Here is a 20,496-nt window from a genome sequence, read left to right on the forward strand (position 1 = left end):
GACAAATGTCACATAAGATCACTATTATGTGGAAGCTAACAAAACATGATACAAAAGAACTTATAAAGATTCAAAGATTTTAAAACCAAATTCATGCTTACCAAAGGGGAAATGTGGGGCAGGAGGGATAAATTAGGGGGTTGTGACTGACATTTAATACACAGCACTGCACCTAAAATAGAGAGGAAACAAGACCTGTTGTCTAGCACAGGGCAGTCTACTCACTACTGTGTAAAAACCTAAATGGGAAAAGAATCTGAAAAAAGAATGGATATATATACATAACTGATTTACTTTGCTGTATACTTCAAACTCACACAACTTTCTAAGTCAACTATACTCAGATAAAATTTATTTAAATAAAAAACCCAGTGACTAATTAATACGGATGAACTAATTGACAAATCATGCGTTGCTTTTGATTCCAGTCTTTAGTTCCCCCAGAAAAACTAATTTTTTTACAGCTTTATTCTGGGTCCTAGAAAGTAGAAATTGAAACGTCCTTTGAATTTCTTAAGGACAGTAGAAGAGTTTCCTCCTTCCCCTTCTTTTTTCCAGTGGTCTCATTAATACCTTATTGTTGTCCTGTTTTGTCTTTCATCTGACTTCTGGTTCTGTGCTTAAGCAGCTGTTTTCTCACCCCTTGCAGGTGACCCTGATCCCGACTCATGACTCGGAGGTGATGAGGGAATGGTATCAGGAGACCCATGAGAAACAGCAGGACCTCAACATCATGGTTTTAGCAAGCAGCAGCACCGTGGTTATGCAAGACGAATCCTTTCCTGCATGTAAGATCGAACTGTAACCACCAAGGCCAGCCACACCACAGGATTTGAACTTTGTTTCCAGAAATTCTTCAATTTGAAACCACCTTTTCTAAAACAGTCAATTCATCTAAATAAGTCACTGAACTGTTACCTGCCAAACGCTATACTGTGTCCTGGTGATACAAGTCACTACCATTTCTCAGTTTTTGCTGAATGCTAAGGGAAGTAACAGTATTCCCACACTAGGGTTCAAGTTACTGCAAAATTACCTACCCCAGTTCATCTCTGCTGGACATTTGGAAACCATGCACTAGCAAACCCAACTGACTTCTGCTAGGTAGAGGCATTTGTCTTAGAGAGAGAGAGGAAGAGAGAGAGCGCGTGCGCACAAAAGAGAGGGGACGCAGGACAGAGAAAGAGAGAGAGAATGAGAAAGAAAAAGGAATGCGAGAGAAAGAGACGTAATGGTAGAGAGTGCTGGTGAGCTACCCAGAGAGAGCGAGAGAGCGGGGTGGGGTCAGGAGGAGAAGATAACCAACAGTTAGGTCTGCATTTTCTGTCTGTACTCTGGAGTCGGCATAGGCCACGTTTGCAACTTGTGTCAGCTTGAGTCATCAGAGAGGGTCTTAATGGTCGAAAACGAGTTGGCTGGAAGAAAACAGAACAGAACTTGTTAAGAGGGCATGTGAGATTTTTTCACGCCTTAATTAAGCTCCTTCAGTTTAAAGGCCGCACACTGACATAGCATAGCAAGTGTAGACTGGGCACGCAAGCGTTTGAACCCCATTCAGAACTCTCAGACTCTTCAGACACACAAGTAGATTGATCTAAGGCATGCTCCCAGCATCTGTGCACCCAGTTAGTCCACTCGGAGTCCATTAACCTGCATGCGGAGACACCCAAGTCCACCCCAATTAACAAGCAAATACCAAAGCAGTTGGGAGTACAAAGGGTAGACAATTTGCCTTAGAAAGTGACTTGAATGTACAAAGATACTTGATGCACTTATTTTTTAATGTGAGACAGCAAGTTTATAAAACATCCGTGTAGGATTATAGATACTCCAGTTAAAGGAGCATGTGTGTGCGCGTGGGAGGGGTACTAGGAGCTGACCTGATTGGTGCAACAGTTTGATGCTGAGCACTGCATGTTAAATACCACCTCAGGCCCCTCAGCCAAACAGGTTGAGCCTTTCGTAGCTTCTTTACTACTGCAAGTTCAAGATGGAAATGGCTTCTGTGATCAGAACTGGGAAAACAGTAAATCTTAACGGTGGAAGAGCTTCTCAGCAAGTGTACAGTATTTACCTTCCTTTGTCTTACATTGGCGCTTTTTTTTTTAATTTTCCATTAATTTCAGCATAATTATGGGAACAAGTGTACAGAAGAATTTTTTTTTTTTTTTAGATATGTGAGAACTTTTCATAGATGAACTTTTTAACAAATGTTTTCATTTACAGGAAAATGCAAAGAAAATTTTCAAGTGACCGCCTTCTTTTTTTTTTAAGTGTTTCATAAGACAAAAAAATGAATAATGTTTTTTGAAGTTCTAGTGAGAGTGAAGTCTGATATTGCAGTAATAATATTTATAAAAAGCCCATCACTACCAGGAATAGTGATACCTCCCACCCCTTAATTTCCATAACAGAAATCTGAGCATGTGCTATTTGAGAGTTGGGGGGAGAATGGCTACTTTTCCAGGCTTTTACAAGCATAGCACCCACTGGTTTCCTACATACTTCTTTCAGGATCTTCAACCATGAGGTAAAAGAGCCAAGACAAGTTCAAAGAACCTTAGCAAAAATTTGCTTTGGGATTTTCTTTTCTGGAAAAAAAAAATAATAATAAAGGAAAAATACACTGAAAGCAAGTGAATTCCCAACTCGTACGATTCATCACGTAGAGTTCAAAGATCATTTCCATCATTTTCGTCATCCAACTATGAACCTGGGAAGCCAGATCATGATTAAAACCGACACCAAGATTCGAGTTGCAGATCCACGCACCCAGTGTTCAGATGTGGCAAACTTCTCAGTGACAGCTGTGCTGGGCTCTGTCGCGTTGCGTCTCCTGCAGACTCTAAGATCTACGGAGTAGTCAACAATCACCTCGTTTTATTTCCTATGTTAGTTATTTATTTCAGAATTAACATTTTCGTTTATTTTTGTCTGATAAGTGTGTGTTTTGCACTGCTAACTACTATGAGGGTTTAAACAATGCTTCTTCCAGGTCCCTTCACTGAGGATCTAATGCAGTCTACTTAATGCTGTGAATTACATTTTTCAAATGTTTAATTTTTTAAAAAAGTTAATATTCTATTTTTTTTTAGGCTTCTCTAGAAATGCAGCTTTATTTATTGCCCTGTTTCTTTGAAATCCTTAAGACCACCACAATGATTAAGGGTACAAAAAAAGGAGCACATGATGGAAAACTCATTGTGACAAAAATGGATTTCAGTGAGTATAAAGTCATCTACTTCAAACATATCTTATGAGACAACCTAAGATACTCCAGATAATTATTGAATGATTAGTTGTTAAGTTGGTTCACATAATGCATTCATTGGAAGAGAAACAGATTTCCAGCCTTCTTGCCAAATCCAGACCTCTGGTTGATTTTTCTTTGATAGAAGATGGAATTATTTTCTAATTTCCCAAATTAAATTTATTTAGCATGTACATTATTTTAAGAAAAAACCAAACATTTGAGGAGAATTATAGCCAGAATTCAATTATAACCATTCTATTCCCACTCCTTTTTTAATTTTTTCTCTTGTCTTTTGCTCTGGAATTTAATGGAAAAAAAAGATATACAAAAGCTGTCACTGGTCAGCTGGCTCTTTTTCCTATGAAATACATCAGTACCTTTCTCCATCCATTGTTCTCAGCGATGACCACGGAGCCTGAATATAACAGGAAAACCAACATTTACATAACGGGTTGCTCCTGTCCTTCCACACACCTTTCCTACCTGTGTGACTAACCTAATTTTGCTAGTTCCATAAATACACAATTAGTTTAGTAAACAAGCCATCGCAGTGTACCATGTACAGTTCATGGTGAGAGCTAAAGATGGACACAGACTTCTAGGAGCTTTATTCATGCTGATTACTTAATCCAATTGTATAGATTGAATATTTGAATATTGAGTGGAAGGAATTTACACTCTGTTTAAGTGATGGGATTCCATCAAGATAGCACTCATGATCATGACCTTTTTGGTAGTGTTCTTAAACAAAATTCTACAGACTAAATGTTAGAGATGATCCTGCATTTTCAATTTTAACTAATTCTATGCCCTTTCTTAAAACCCAACCCCTGTGCATGCTTTCTCAGTCTTGTGGTGGGACTGGATACAATGACTGACCCTCCCCCACTCTTGCCCCCTGCCCCCACCCTTAAATGCCATTTTCCATGGAGTTCAAAAAAAAAATTTTTTTTTTCCTTTACCTTACATATCATAGTGAATGGTTTCCCCAGTGTATATGAATGTTTTAAGTGTCTCCAATAGCTTATACAGTTTAGGGGCTTTCCGATACCCATTTAATAAGATTTAATCATTTGCTAATGGAAATTTTACCACTTTCCATTTTTCCCTCTGTCACCAAATTTCAGCTCTTAGGAGCTGCTCTACAATTCTGAAATTGCTTTTCTTGCCTCTCTTTAGTCACTTGTCACAGGAGGTTCCTGCTCAGTAATGATATTGTGAGTTAGATTAATAACTTTTTTTGCACTTCGGATTTAGAAAAAAAGATCCTGTTTCCATTTGAAAGGAACTGTATGTAAGCTTTTATCTTTTAACCAACTGAACAACACACCAAAAGCAGCCTAGGGATGAGCATTTCCTTGAGAGCAATTAGGTTATTCACCTGGTATAAAAAAAAAAAAACCTATTTACTATGAAAAAAAAAAATCTGTGACTTTATTGATTTAAAAGACAGCATCAAAAACTGAAACGGAAGGGAAAAAAAATAGCTTCTCTGCACTCATTTGGAGCTCCCCAAAAAGGAGCCATCGTGATGGAGCATCAAGACTGGGCTGCCCTTCAGAGAACATACTGCAGCGCTGGAGTCCTGCTTACCGCGCTGCCTGCAGCCCTTCTCCTTCCGGCCTGGAAGGAAGTCCTCTTGAGCCTCCCTGAGAAGCACCTCCCACTCCTCTCTCTTGTTCTGAATGGTGTTTGTGTCAGTCTGCAGCTGTGTATGGTATTATGTCTTATAATCCTGCATCACTTCTATCCAGTCATATCTAATGTAGAAAATTAGTTTCCAGTGAAAGTAATATGTAGTGCTTTTATGATATTTGTGTGCAATATCCCCTCTTCCATTGAGGATATTTGATGTAAAAGAAAAAAAAAAAAACCTCAGTTCCACAATAAAAATACAAAAGTGGCAAAAGTTGTGTGTGCTGTGCTGTTTTTCACTGTGTTACTGAGTTGGGTGCATTGGGAGCTGGGGTTTCCCTCTCACAGAGGCGGGGGTTGGGGGGGAACTTAATTCAAAGGGGAGATTGTATGCTTTTCAGAGTGGGCTCTCTGGCTTCTGGGAAGCTGCTGAGAAGGCCCTGCTGCTATTTCTACAGCTGGTGTCTTGTTAGCCAAGCCCTAGAAAACCCTGGGGTCTAAAAAACGAAACTGGAAGATCAGAGAAAGAGACAGTTGAAATTATTGCTTAAAAAGAAAACAAAGAGCAGTGTAGCTGAAGGAGGCTATTGGGAGGGTTTCCTACTAAATCACAATATAAACAAAAGCAAGGTTTTAATCCTACCTCTGCGACACTCAGCTGTGTGACCTCTGTCTAATCAGTTCCTTTTCTGATTAGACAGTAAAGGAACTGGATGGGCCCTCCCAAGGCTGACTTTCTGGGGCTCTACAAAGCCATTGTACTCCAAAACCTTATCTCCTTCTTGGTTTCTTGCTCAGTTACAGAATAAAATTCTATATAACTAACAAAATATGTTGTGGATTTGATTCACACCTAGGAACTAAAAGTTGTTTAGGAAAAGTGATATAAATAATTTTAAAAATGGAGAATTCCCTAAAGTCACTCAGTGATTATTGTACCTTTATACAAGCAGTGGGTAAGCCTGTGGAAATTTAAAGGTGAACAAACACAAGTGCTGCTCTAACTGAACGTGGTGGCGGGAGCACCCAAAATCCGAGAGTGAGTTTAGGTGAAAATAGGAAAAGCACCAGAAGTGATGAATAAACTGAGACCTGGTGTGTGTGCTTTAAACAAAGCAAATCCCAGGCAGAGGCAACAGGTGGCATGCAGGCTCAGGGGATGATGGGAAGCCCAGACTGCCCAGAATGGCAGAGGATACAGTGGGAGGCCTGGCACCTCAGTTCCCTCCACAGTAGATGAGCCCAGAGTGCTCAAGAGACTTGCAGTACCTGGTCCTGTCTGTCTTCAGAGAGGGTCTTTTGGCCTCTACAACCCACTGCAGCCTGACTGGAGTCATGATGGTGTCTGTCACATACACTCCTTTTGATCTTACACTGGGCCTCCAAGCCGTGGGGCTTGGTTGACGGGTGCCATGAGAAGTCACTATTTGCCAGAAGGGATTCTGAAATTCCTCTAGAAGTGAAAGGGTTGAGCATGTGAGAACTCAGGGTGGGAAATCATTTCCAAGAGATGTTCATTACATCTATCAGATAAAACTTAAATAAGTTGTTTTCTATTCCACTGCCAAACTACTCAGTTCCAAGAAGTCTTTCTGGCCTGAACCTAGGGTAACCAACCACCCCGGTTCACCCAGGATGGCCCTGGTTTAAGCTCAGCCCAAGTCCCATGTCCCGGAGATCCCTCAGCCCCCGATATCCCTCAGCCCCTTGTAGTTGGTCACCCTACCTGCACCCATCCACGTATTTCTGTCTCACCTCTTCCAGGCGGAGGACAGCAGAGATGACAGAAGTTTGTCCCCTCCGAGGTGGTCCTTTTCCTTCTCTACCTTGAACGTAGCGTTTCTTCAGTTTCGTTTTCCCTACCTTGCCCGCAAATTGACCAAGGTCTGTTAAGGTACTATGACTACATTTTCTTTTTCTTCATAAAAGTATTGCTCATTCTAAATGCTTCTCTGTGTCCCTGTAATGATCTTCCAACATGCTCTTGACTCATGAATTCTTGGTCTCTTGCATAATCCTGGATCCCACCATTTCCTCTTTGTTCTTATATTTCACATTGCTGGACCCACATAGGCAGATTGAGTTTTAATCACCGTCAATTCCTTTAATATGAGAAGTTCTTCTGGCTAATTCTCTGGGGTTGCCGACAATGTTTTCACAGATGATAGAGAATCGTAATGAGGCCTCTTTCATGGGGTAATAGCCCCATAAAAATCAGCCCAGTCCTAGTTCTTGGTTTCAGCTTAGGTTACATCATGCCACCCAGTGCTCCAAAACTTCAAACGGGTTCTCATCTCCAAGTAAAAGCCAGTGTTCTTACTGATGGGCTAGGGGCCTTCACTGCCAGTCCTTTCCTTGATCCTCGTCTCCCTGGCCTCCACTCCTGCTTTTCTCCACCTTCCATGTTCTGTTCTGGCCATACCAGCCTTGCTACCCCTCACATGCTCCAGCCGTGCTTCCCTCCAGGGCTCGGTGCTGGAGCCTTTGTCTACCAGGTGTTTCCCCAGGTGACTGCATCATCTTCAACTCCCCCATGGGTCATCTTCTCAGGAAGGTCTCCCCTACCCTACCACCCTGTTAGTATGCAACCCCACCACTTAATAGTGCTCTCTTTTCCTTGTTTTGTCTCCATATCACATGATCACCACGTGACATAAATTATTATGTCTCCTTCCGTAGTCTAGAAACACTGAGGGAAGGGCTTGGTCTGTTTTGTTTCCTTCTGTATCCTCAGTGATGTTTAAAACCATTTCTGACACATGCTAGATGTTCAATAAGTATCTGTTGAATGATTAAACAAATGAATGACTGTACTTAGTCTCATGTTAGCACAGTGATTATACGGTGTCGTTGTTTGAAAGGGGGTCTAGAACCTGAAAAACTTGGGTTCTAGCACTGTTCTTGCCATTTATTAATTATGCGGCTCTATGCTAGTCACTAAATCTCATTTTTCTCCTTTGTCATATGAGGGTAATATTCCCTGCCCTACAGGATTAGAAAGCATTTATTTAACCAGGCAGGATTAAATTAGTCAGGAACGGGCATTCACAAAGAGGAGTTGTTAAATCTAAATTTGTGTCATCAGGACGGATACATGATTGCACATAAGCCAGAGCCTGGAAAACACTGACGCCCAGCAGTGGCTCCGCATACTGTCATTGGAGGGAATTTCTAATGTGCATTCGTGCCTATTCTATTCCACATACTATCTTAAGCATATTAACCTCAGAGGGGGTTTTAAGAATTAAAATGCTGAACTCTGCCGAGATGAAGCCTCAAGTAAACCAAAAAAAAGCAAGCAAAGTCTCTTACCACTCACTGGGTGTATCAGAGGATATAATATTCTTTTCTAAGTCGTTTATAAATCTTCCCCAAAGTTCTTGATCTAGCATTTAAAGCCCATAATGGAATTTATTTTCAGATTTTTTTTTTGTAAGAATAAACCGTTTTCTGGAGTTCCCGTCGTGGCGCAGTGGTTAACGAATCCGACTAGGAACCATGAGGTTGCGGGTTTGATCCCTGCCCCTTGCTCAATGGGTTGACGATCCAGCGTTGCCGTGAGCTGTGGTGTAGGTTGCAGATGCGGCTCAGATCCCGCGATGCTGTGGCTCTGGCGTAGGCCGGTGGCTACAGCTCCGTTAGACCCCTAGCCTGGGAACCTCCATATGCCGTGGGAGCGGCCCAAGAAATGGCAAAAAGACAAAAAAAAAAAAAAAAAAAAAAGAATAAACCGTTTTCTGAACATGTCCAGCTCAGAAGAGCTGGAATCCTCACATTCAGGCATAATAAACACAGAGCCTAAGTGTCACAGTTTTGTTCTGAAGAGTGATCCCTCTGGTAATTGCCACAATCTCCAAGGCACTGCCACCATCCTTTTCTTGGACTTCCTCATTACCGTATAGGTAATAACATCCGCACAGAAGCATGCAATGTCAGCACAAGGCCAAATTAACAGGGAAAGAAAACGTTCTTTTCAAGGGAAGCTGTTATTTTAGATTATATAAGCAACTTTCCTGACGTAACTGTGTTTGTTGAAAGGCACTCCCCATTTTCTAAAGTAGGATTTAAAAATTTATCATTTTCGGTTTTAAAAGTTCCTTCGTTTCTGAAGGTTACGAACAGCATTTTAATGAAAATAGAATTACACCACATTTTCTGCTGTTATGATTCACTAAAGCCAAAGCCCTCTGAGCCCATCTCAGACTTCATCCCTTCCTCAGCCACAAAACTGGTACAATGGTGTCAGATTCAGCTGACTCACGTGAGGTCACACCAGTGCAGCTTCATTTGGAACTCAAGACTCCTGGTCCCAGCTACACACCCAGACAGCAAAGTCGCATAAATCATAGACAACCACGGACTGGGAGAAAATACCTGCAAACGATGTGACTGACAGGGGCTTAATTTCTAAAATAAATAACTCATACAGCTCAATAATAAAAATGCAAACAATCCAATCAAAAACTGGGCAGAAGATCTAAATAGACATTTCTCCAAAGAAGACAGACAAATGGCCATTAAGCATGTGAAAAGATGTGCAACATGGCCAATTCTTAGAGAAATGTACAGCAAAACTACAATGAGGTACCACCTCACACCAGTCAGAATGACTATCATTATTAAGTCCACAAATAATTAATGCTGTGAGGGTGTGGGAAAAAGGGAACATTCACATTGCTGGTGGGAATGTAAATTGGTGCAGCCACTATGGAAAACAGTATGGGGCTTCCTCAAAAAACTAAAAATAGAGTTACCGTATGGATCTAGCCATGCCCCTCCTGGGTATATACCTGGAGAAAACTCAAACTTGAAAAGATACACACACCCCAGTGTTCAACACAGCACTGTTTACAATAGCCAAGATGTGAAAGTAACAACTTAAATGTACATCAACAGATGAATGGATACAGAAGATGTGGTGTGTGTGTAATGGAATACTTCTCAGCCATAAAAAATGAAATAACATCATTTGTAGCAACGTGTATGGACCTAAGTGAAGTTAGAAAGATGAATGCCAGATGATATTACTTATATGTGTAATCTAAAATGTGATACAAATGAACTTATTTACAAAACAGAAACAGTCACAGACATAGAAAACAAACTGAAGGTTACCAAGCGGGGGCAGTGGGGGGGGGGAGATAAATAAGGAATGTGGGATTAGCAGATACAAACTACTATATATAATAAAATAGATGACCAACAAGGTCCTACTGTATAGCACAGGGAACCCTATTCAGTATAATAAACTATAATGGAAAATAATATGATAAATCATACACACACACACTATATATAAACTTGACACTACTGACATTTTGACCAGACAGTTCTTTGTGACGGGGGCTGCCTTGCGCCCCGTAAGAGGTTTAGCAGCACCCCTGGACTCAATAGATGCTACTGCATTCAGAGTGAAAAAGACGTTGACAAACTAGTTTTCAAGGTCTCTGACTACTTACATGTATCTGACATCCACAGCCAGCTAGAAGGTATACAAACAAAATGCAAAGTCCGGTGCCAAGACGACACAGGCCCCAGAGGGGAGAGTAAGTCATTTGTACCTCATCGTTGTTTTTTCTTTTCCCACCCTTTCTTCTTTCTTCTTCCTTTTTGGGGGTGGATGTGAGCTCTTCACTTCAGGCTAATTTAACGTCTCTTGAATGTCTACTTTACACAACTCCATGGGAAAAAAGAGGAGCCTCTCTTCTCCAGGACAGCTTGGCCCAGACCCATGTGACTAAGTCAAGCACAGAGCAGGGGTGATGAGTTCCCTTCATTAGAGCTTTCCCAGCTCTGGGCTTGAAGGGCTCTTGCTGTGAACACCCACATCCACATCACTTTGTGTCTCCAGTGATGCCTTGTAGCTGTGCATTGACAGGTGGAAACATGCCTGCCTTCTCTCCCTCACTAGAACCTACGTTCTTTGAGGGTAGGGCCTATTGTTTACTGGACTGTAAACATGGCACTTAGTATGGTGCTCAGCACACAGAATGTGCCACACAAATGCTTGTGAGTGCAGGAACGCAGCGCCAGATCAGAGACAGACTGTCTGCTATAGCACCAAGCTTCTAAGGGGGCGGTCAGTGGTGCTAACAGGGCAGAGGGAAAAGGGTCATTGCAGATGATACACGTCACAGTTAGAGCTAAATTCTCAGGGTCTGATGGCTCCGGGAGGCAGTCCTTTCCCTGCCTCTTCCAGCTCTGGTGTTGGCTTGCGATCCTTGGCTTGCAGGTGTTCCACGCCATTCATGTAGCCATCCTCTCCCTGTGCGTCTTCACCTTCTGTTTGTGCGTCTATCTTTGTGTCCAAATTTTTAAAAATTTGATTAACTTTGTAAAGACCGTATTTCCAATGAAGGTCAGATTCTAAGGCACTGGGGTTAGGGCTCTAACCTTTTTTTTTTTTTTTTTTTGGTGGGGGAAGGACACGATGCAACATGCAACAGGTGGCTCCAAGGACATAGGTCCACAGACAGCAAGTGGGCCCGAGAAGAAATTAAAGATGCTAATGAGAGGGTTGTGGGATGGCCAACTGTAGGGGCCCAGGCTGTAAGGAAAGCAGTAAGGCCTGAATTCTAGAGATCAGAGGGGTGAGTGACAGGGTAAAGGCTAAGGGCTCAAAGGCAGTTAAGTGCAAGGAAGAGCTGGTTCCACAGGAGTTCTATGATGAAAGGGAAGGCTGGGACAATGAGACTTAAGGCTCTAAGATCCTGGATTAATCACACGAGGCTCGGTGGGGGTCTGGCTGTGACCATGGTAGGCCAGCTAGAGGGAAGATCTGGTACAGGGAAGGTCATCTCCAGAGGCCAGGGTGCCAACAGCAGTTTCTCTATCCACGTGGAAGAAATACAGGTGGCAGTGGTGAAACGGCCAAAGGGCAACGGGGGTCAGCTTCTGTGATCATCCAGGAAGGTGAGAGGCTATCCTATAGCTCAGGAGATGAGAGCCTGGGGGAAGGGCGGGAGATGGGTGAGGAAAGACTCCCAGAGCGGAGGGTTTGCGAGAGGGATGGAGACGCACGTGCGGAACTCCAAGGAGCGGGGAGCAGGAAAACTGCTGGGCAGCAGCACAGTGGAGGTGGTCTCTTCTGGTGAGGACTGGAAGCAAAGTGCGACAAGGACAGATGAGGAGGAGGAAGATGGAGGCAAAACCACAAGTAGAATTAGCAACCAGACACTTCTTGAATGATGGTCATTGAGCAAAAAGGCTCTTTTTGATGTATCTCAAATCCCCCTCTTGACATAGTAAGGGAGTGGCTGAAAAAGCCCTGCCATGGACCAACACCTGAGAACTGACTTTTGGTCATGACCCTCTCCCTAAGATAAGGCCCTGAGGGGATACTGTTCGCACCTGTGCATGGAGGTGACACGCAGGGCGAGGAGCAGTACGAAACTAACCTAACAGCACATGAGGTACAGCTTCAGCCTCCTCATTCGAAAATGGCTTAATAGATGCAAACTATTGCATTTGGAGTGGATAAGCAATGAGATCCTGCTGTACAGCACAGGGAACTATACCTAGTCACTTATGATGGAACGTGATGGAGGATAATGTGAGAAAAAGAATGTATCTATGTATTTGTGACTGGGTCACTATGCTGTACAGTAGAAAGTGACAGAACACTGTAAATAAACTATAATGGAAAAAATAAAAAGCATTATTAAAAAAATGGGAAAACAGTACCTACCTCATTCAGCTGCTGGAGTTGCTGGCGTCCAGCGAGTCCTCAAGAATGTTAGTGGTGGTGGTGGCTACTATCATTATAAATGCCACAGGCTACTGGGGAAGGAGGGTTGAAAATATGCTGCTCGAGATCACAGTAAGTATCATGAGGATGAGTCCCTACCTCTCCCTCCCTCCGCCCAAAGATGAAGACCACACCAAGATGATCCCAGAACATTTATTTCCACAGGTTCTTGATAAAAGAGCTCAACGCTGTGTAGAAATACACCACTACACCTAAGGGCAACATTACAGGGAAACGTCAGAGGGGAGTTCTGCGCCTCCAGACGGTTTCACAATCATGCATCTCTCCTCTGCACTGCAAGCCCCACCCCATCCCTCATTTTCTCCAACTTCTAACTGGAACTTGTGTTGACAAGTTGTATGTGTGTACATGTGGATACACGGAAGGCTCCTTGACCTGACTGATGAGAAGCTGAGACAACGCTTGGTATAAAAGTTATCCCAACATGATGGGAAAGCCAGGCCAAAGTCTCTCCTCAGAAGCCCCTGCATTCTCAAAATGCCACTGGGGCCCCCCTGAAATTCAAAAGCCAGCAGGCCTTATGTTTGCTCCTGCACCGAACTTCCCACAGGTCAGTTCAGGAAGGGGAAGACGCAGGAAGAGGGGCAAGAGGGTGTGTGGGCACCCCCAACCCGCTTGGGCCGAGAGCTTGTGCAGAAGAGGAGACTGAGGGGACGAGATCTCAGGATGTGCAGCGGGTCTGGGCTGGGGACAGAAACCATTCCAAAGCTTGTGCTTAAGACCTGATTCTTCAACCACGGCATCATCATTGCTAAGGATTAGGGACTTTCCAAGTTCAAAATTGATTCCTGTCCCCCAGGAACTCCACCAGAAGCCTTGAGAGCCCTTACTTAGGGTATTTAGCTGGTAGCTTCAGACTGACTACTGGCCACTTCCGATGGGTCCACAGCCTTCTTGGCATCTGGGTGGGTGGTCACAGTGGCTGGACAGGTGGGACAGCATGGCCTGTACACCACAGGTGCTCCGCTTCAAGAAAAGGAGGCAGCTGAGTGACTATGAATCCTGCAGCAGGTCTGGTGAGGGTCCTGGGGTCCCCGAGCGGCCTGGTTAGGCAGATGCCTTGGCTGCTCTCCGAGCCTCGTAATCCTGCCTCGCCCTCTCCCTCTGCTCTTGTTCTCTCTGGATCAAACGTACGCGCTCCCCGTGCCACTGCTGCAGCCTCTGCTCATAGACGGCGATGTCTTCCGCTTCACAGGTGGGGAGCTGGGCCTTGGCGAGCTGGGTGCTCAGGGTCAGCAGGCTTTCTGACTCCACTTTGCCCAGAGCCTGCAGCTTAGAACGTAAAGCCTGGTGCAGACAAAGGGGGTGGGGAGGGGGGAAGATGTGGGAGAGGTAGGGAGGGGAAAAACACAAAGTGGAAGGGAGAAGAGGTAAGTCCCTTTCAAAATGGCCACACATTCTGCTCGCAGGAAAAGGTACTTCGTTGGGAGCCTGTCATGCTGCCTTTCATCCAGACACTGTTAGCTCTTGTGCTCTCCTCTCTCTCTCTTTTCCCAGCCCAGCAGTTCTGCTAAGATGTGCCGCATGTGATTTCCTCCCCTTCAAACAGGAAATGGAACTCCGTATGCTGTGATTCCCCGAGTAACCTGCTTTAAACCACAAAGACTACACAAGAAAAACCCTCCATTTCCACTCTGATCTGCGCCAAACTCCACGAACAAAGAACAGTGAGATGCAAACAAAATGGCAGAAGTAGGTGCTAAAATGGAGTAAGCCATCTACAGCTTTTCCTTTAGAATAACTGAGATAAATGCTTGCCTAACGAGTACTCCTTTCAACAGATGGCAATCACGTCAAGGCTTTCTCACTAATGGCATGCTAAACAGCTCCCATGAGTGCCTGCGCTATTATGAGCGTCCACCTGCTGTGCTTCAGGGCAGGTCAGCCTTGACACCCCTACTGCTTATGGCTCCATCTGAAATGGCAGCTCTGTGCGGCCGGTATTGTATTTCTGCAGAAGTAATGCACTAAAAACACTCATCTACTTAAGTGCTTCAAGATGTAGATCATCGGAGACCCACTTATGGCCCCAGATTTAGCATATACCACACACCCCATGTTCCACAAACAAATGCAATTCACTGGTGTAGGAGATGAGCCTGCTCCAATGGGGGGTGGGGGGCCTGGAAGGTGGGAGGGGCCTATGGGCTTCAAGGAGTGGCAGGGACCTAGTGTGACATGTCAGTCATATAAAAATGAGCCCCGAAAGATTACCTGGGTCTAACAAAAGTCGGGCACTGGGAAGAAAAGAAAGTGTAAAATGAAAATTATTTCTTTCTGATATCGCTTTCCACGTGGTTTGAGGCCAAGGAGACAGCTTTGGACACAGAATAAGGACTCAACTCTGGGTCAGCAAACTTGAGTTCAAACCCAAAGTCCAGGCACTTATAGGCCAGGTTTGCTCGGCCTTGGTGTCACAGGACACAAGAAGTACACTACCGACCACCCTGGGCTATGGTCAGGATGAATGAAATGCACTGGCACCGAACACACAGCCAGTAGTCCAGAAACACTGGTTTTTATTTTTTTGAATTAAAAAACAGAAGTTCTTATCGTGGTGCAGCAGAAAAGAATCCAGCTAGGAACCATAAGGGTGAGGGTTCAATCCCTGGCCTCGCTCAGTGGGTTAAGGATCCGGTGTTGCCGTGAGTGTGGTATAAGTTGAAGATGTGGTTGGGATCTGATGTTGCTGTGGCTGTGGTGTAGGCCGACAGCTGTAGCTCTGAGTCGATCCCTGGCCTGGGTGAGGCCCTAAAAAGCAAAAAAAAAAAAAAAAAAAAAAGCAGCCTTGGTGTCATAGAACACAAGAAGTGCACTATCTGGAAAAGTGAGGGCTGAGAATTTAATGTGGGCACAGATTTCTATTCTCTCAGATAAAATATAAAGGAAGCACGAGAAACTGCTAATTTTTAGGAGTGATGGGTGGACTTGGTCAATTCAAATATGCTGAATGATCATCTATGGGGCTAAGAAGAGTTTTGCTGTTTAGCTTCTCTAAATCTGCAAAATTAGGCAAGGTTAAAAGGAAAGAACAGGTATGTAAATTCTTAACCTACCTGCTCATACCCTGGAAACATCGATTAACCTTCCTTTCTCAGTTTTTAAATTATAAAAGAGGAAAGCTGATCAATGACCTTGTAGAAGCACTGGGAGAAACAGCTGCTAAAGGTACCAGCAGCCTCCTTAGGACACGGGAAATAGGTTTCCCACAGCTGGTTCAATATAATTACTGCAAAGATTTCAATGCAATAGTCTGGCCAAGGGTACATCCTTCTGTTCCAAAATGATACAACAGTTCAGGTGGGATGGACGGGAAGATTTTCTGCTTCACACAATGAATTCTCCTTTGGGCAATATATATCTATTTCTGCTAAATAGATCAGAAACAGAGCAAAGAAGAGGCCAAGGGTTTAAACTTTGAACATGGCTCTTCCTCCCTGACTTGGTCACAGAGCATTTTGGGATGTACAGGTGGAAGCTACCAAAGGCAGCTGGAGTGCTCGGGGCTGCCCTGAAAAGAAACCGTGGGAACCTGCTAACATCGTCCATGAAGGACAGAGAGCATTTCCAACGGCACTAGTGCACATTACAGAGCTGAGCAAAAGAAGCTGCTTGCATTTCATCTCCATCATATTCAAACGTGGCTTTGCAATTTTTTTTTTCCTTTAGGACTACACCCGAGGCATAGGGAAGTTCCCAGGCTAGGGGTTGAATCAGAGCTGCAGCTGCTGGCCCACAGCACAGCCACAGCAACTCTGGCGCCAAGCTGTGTCTGTGACCTACACCACAGCTCACAGGAACGCTGGACCCTTAACCCACTCAGTGAAGCCAGGGATTGAACTCAAATCCTTATGAATACTAGTAGGATTCTTAACCCAGGAACTCCCACGGCTTTGCAATTTCTACTTGGGTTTCTGGTGATCAAGAAGGTTCAGTGCAATATGGAGAAGTGACAGATCCTCTCCACTCAGGATTGAGTCAGGTGCTTGCTATGAAGAAGTAAGCTATTCCCCAACCCATCATGTACACTTCCGGGATGGGTGGGTAATGACATGCTGCCTTAGGGAACAAAACTGTGATCGATTCGCTCCAGCACAAAAAGGAGCATAAAAATTCTATTTGTTTCTTTTAAGACCACTTCCTGTGTCAAGCAATAAAAATGTGATTTTTGACGTCAGTCTTCAATGCCTTTGTGTGCGACAGTGATGCATGAAAGAACTGCCTGTCCGGCACCACAGCAGAGAAGCATGTTTACTGCACAGCTGAGGGGGGCTCAATTCAGCCACAACTCACCTCAAATCGTTCCAGGTACTGAGGAAGCTTGGACTGTTCAGTTTCCTCCACATCCAACTGCTCTACCAGTTCTTCTGACCTCTGGCTTTCCTCACCTTCCTGGGGCTGTTCCTCTGAAGTCCCCTGGGCCGGAGCAGTCACAGCCTTCAGCACTCTGTCCAGCACATCGAGCTGTGGAGCAGAAAGAGAGGCAGGGACTAAACATCCTGTGGCCCCGAAAGCAGAGTGGTTGGAGAAGGGAAGGAGGGGAAAACGGGGGTCTAAAGAATCGTGAAAGAGTTCTCTTATCAAATTATAGGAAATAGAAATGGTTACACAATTTTACAATGGAAACATCCTGTTGCAAGGCATGGAACACTTAGTACAAAACAAATGAAATAAATAAGCAAGCTCAGATTTATCTACCTGAACCAGCGTGCTGGCTTTGATTTCACTTCTCATCAGCTCAGATTTATCTACGTGAACCAGCACATTGGCTTCGATTCCACTTCTAAGCAACCAAGAATTATGCTCAATGGGCACTGAAGTGCTTGCCCCCTCAACCCCCTCCCATATCTTTCTTCCTCATTTGGTTTGGAATTGGGAGAAAGGCAAAGAAAAACCACGAGAGACCGCAATCAACAACGGGCCATTCGGAACGCACAGTAATGCCTCTGAACCTAGGCAGGGCCCTCCTTCAGAGGAAGAGTTTACCTCATGGGGTATCCACAGGTTAGGGATCAAAGATCAGACAGGCATACGTGAGCTTTATTGTACAGGTGATTTCTAGGACTTAGAAAGTAATCAAGTTATAAAACAGAGGGTTTCCTTTTGTTCTGACCCCACTTCCCCTACCACTTCCATTTTGGGGCAACTTCCCTTGACCCACAGAAGGGTCAGCATCAGAGGTGGGGCAGAAACAACTTCAAAACCAGCATTAGACCCTGTATGGATACTGAGTAATTTCATCCACGTCACATCAGAACAAAAATCCAGAAACCACTCCAAGGCTTTTTAATGCCACTAACACATTATACCCAAAGCTGACACATACCCCATTCTTGCTGATATCTGAATCACATTCCTATTAAGTCGGAACACAAAGAATGCAAATACAGCTCAAACTGGAAGGAATATATTCCATAAAGCATTTATGTATAATTCTGTGCTTTCACTCACTAGCACTGACTCAGCAGGGCTAAAACATGGATATCTATTTAGAAATGTGTATGCTTTGTTATAAATGTCTGGCAGAGAATATAGCGATTCACAGGACATCAGGAAAAGGGGCCAGTACAGGAACCAGACCCTATAGCTCAAACAAAAGCCAAGGTGTGAGTTTTAGTGATCAGGGTCAAGGCAAAACAAAACAAATAAACAGCTTAAATTTAACTTTTACATCCTGTTAATGAAACAGCCAATAGCCTTCTAGGCCTCACTCTGAACAAAAGCTGCTTGGACAGGAATGAACAATGCAGTTGCCAGTCAGGTGTGAGGCTTGTCACATGGCTACTTTCCTGGAACCTGAGCTAAGTCTAGTAACTCTGTAGTGCCAAGAGCTGGAGGTGACCAAGAGGGATGAGCTTTGAGACTGGTGGGAAGTTAGTTTCCTAGCCAGGCAAAGTGAACGCCTTAGAGCTTTGAAAGGATCATCTGGTCCAGATCTCAGCATCATGCATTCACCACAGATGGTTTAATGGAAGGAACAATTGACAGGTAGTTAAGTCTCCCAGGGCTACATGAGGATACAGAAATGCTAAACATTAAAAATGAGGAGTTCCCTGGTAGCTTAGCAGCTAAGGACTTGGCACTGTCACTGCTATGATGTGGGCATGATGGCTGTCCTGAGAACTCGTGCACGCTGTGGGCTCAACACCCCTGCCCCCCACCACCCACCAAAAAAAGAAAGAGGGAGTGATCCCTGGCCTTGATCAGTAGGTTAGGGGCCCAGCGTTGCCTTGAGCTGTGGTGTAGGTTGCGGACTTGGCTTGGATCCCATGTTGCCGTGGCTATAGTGTAGGCCAGCAGCTGTAGCTCTGATTTGACCCCTAGCCTGGGAACTGCCATGTGCTGCAAGTGCGGCGCTAAAAGCAAAAAAAAAAAAAAAGGACGAACGAACGAAGTCTTCAGCTCTCCTGAGCTCATACTGAGATTCTATTTGTGTGTGTTGGGGGGTGGACATTAAACATTATTTAATCTCAGGGGAGGGGAATTGTTTTTCCCCCAATGACCTCTAAAATCAACATTAATCTTATTTTCTAGTGCTTTTTGTAATACTGACAATGTATGCGGTTTTTCATTTCTTTTCAACTGAATAAGTACATGATTCTATAGAGATAAATTGGGGAGGGAGGGAGGACAATGAAAACAAATTTAAAGCTTAACTTGGGAGGAATGGGAGATGGCCAAGTCCCAGTGAAGCCAGGCTGGGGAACTTACCGCTTCTCCACACAGCTGTCCATCTTCTGGGGAGGAGGCCACCTTCTCCATCACTTGAAGGGCTCTGTGGAGGTAGCCTGGTTGCCAGAGCAGCGGCATGTTGCAGTACACAGCCCTCAGCCCTTGCTGCAATTCTACCTTCCCTGCAGCCAAAAAGAACAATGAAGATGGCTCAGCCGCGGCTTCCTGCTCTGCCTGAGACTGAGGACAGGAAAGCACAAAGGAACGGTCACTGGGCAGTGGCAGAAATGGAGAAGGACTGGTTCAAATCTATACCAAGAGCTTCACCCCAGCCAGTGAAGAGGACACTTCAGATGGATGATGGAAAATGTGGTAAAATTCAACACACTCTTGTCAATATAAAGCTGTGCCAACTTATTTTTCTTCTTTTTCAACTTGGACTGCTGGAGATTATCATGAGGAATATGACTCACAGGGCTGAGGGAAATTTAGAGAGGTTGCTACATCTGCCTCTTAAATGGAACTACCTTTGTAAAACAAGTCAAACGACCAAAATATTACTTTTGTTTCAAGAACAAAATCTTCCAAAGAAAAAGAAATCCTACAACTTTCTTACAGCGAAAATCTCGCCCACATCTGACAACGCCCCTGCCAGGAAACATTTGACATTTTTTAAAATGTTCCAAAACATCCCATTGATTGTCCTAACAGGAAAAAAGAAAAAAACGTGTATTACTTTGCTCTTCTTCCCTTTATTTGAGCTTCATCAGTACTTAAATCATATAGTCCTCCTCATCCTTTCGGATCTCAGGACATGAATGTTTGTGCTGGTTTGAGATATCAACACAAGTGGAGCTTAGGATGTGGCTGGCAGACAGCAGGGTCCCCAGATGGGGGCAGGGGCTGTCTCTGGATTCCTAGGGAACAGAAGTCCTCTCCACACTAATGACCGAAGTCACCTTGAGCTGCCAGCTCTTAAGTCCACCTTCACTTATCTTTCCCGGGAAGGAGGATTTGGGAAAGCTGTAGTGGGACATAAATAGACAAAGCTCATCAGGTGACAGCTAATTTTAGACCTTTAAGGTGCTTGGGGCTGGCTGCAGTCACGTTCTGGGAAGCTGCTTCTGTCGGAGGTGACTGAGGCTGCACAGCACATGATACCGTGATA

The 20,496-nt window shown here is 44.2% G+C and overlaps 2 protein-coding genes and 1 long non-coding RNA gene across 5 annotated transcripts in view; 1 reads left to right on the forward strand and 2 right to left on the reverse strand.

The window, feature by feature from the left end:
- Nucleotides 1–5,162, forward strand: part of MAP1B (microtubule associated protein 1B) — a 98,116-nt gene extending 92,954 nt beyond the window's left edge. For both annotated transcript variants that reach the window (XM_003134032.5, XM_005672533.3), the window contains one exon: nucleotides 650–5,162. In XM_003134032.5, the coding sequence (XP_003134080.1) occupies nucleotides 650–805 (156 nt within the window). In that variant the 3' untranslated portion in view covers nucleotides 806–5,162. The remainder of the gene's footprint in view (nucleotides 1–649) is intronic.
- LOC110257304 lies at nucleotides 2,009–8,402 on the reverse strand. The gene is made up of 2 exons (XR_002339756.1): nucleotides 6,644–8,402; nucleotides 2,009–6,341 (listed from the first exon to the last, which is right to left on the reverse strand). It is a non-coding gene; the product is annotated as an uncharacterized LOC110257304 (long non-coding RNA).
- MRPS27 (mitochondrial ribosomal protein S27) overlaps nucleotides 12,773–20,496 on the reverse strand; it is a 133,508-nt gene continuing 125,784 nt past the window's right edge. For both annotated transcript variants that reach the window (XM_021076728.1, XM_021076729.1), the window contains 3 exons: nucleotides 19,368–19,510; nucleotides 16,950–17,120; nucleotides 12,773–13,943 (listed from right to left, as the gene is read on the reverse strand). In XM_021076728.1, the coding sequence (XP_020932387.1) occupies nucleotides 13,704–13,943; nucleotides 16,950–17,120; nucleotides 19,368–19,510 (554 nt within the window). In that variant the 3' untranslated portion in view covers nucleotides 12,773–13,703. The remainder of the gene's footprint in view (nucleotides 13,944–16,949; nucleotides 17,121–19,367; nucleotides 19,511–20,496) is intronic.

The sequence above is a fragment of the Sus scrofa genome, chromosome 16 (assembly GCF_000003025.6).
Source record: "Sus scrofa isolate TJ Tabasco breed Duroc chromosome 16, Sscrofa11.1, whole genome shotgun sequence".
NCBI lineage: Eukaryota > Metazoa > Chordata > Mammalia > Artiodactyla > Suidae > Sus > Sus scrofa.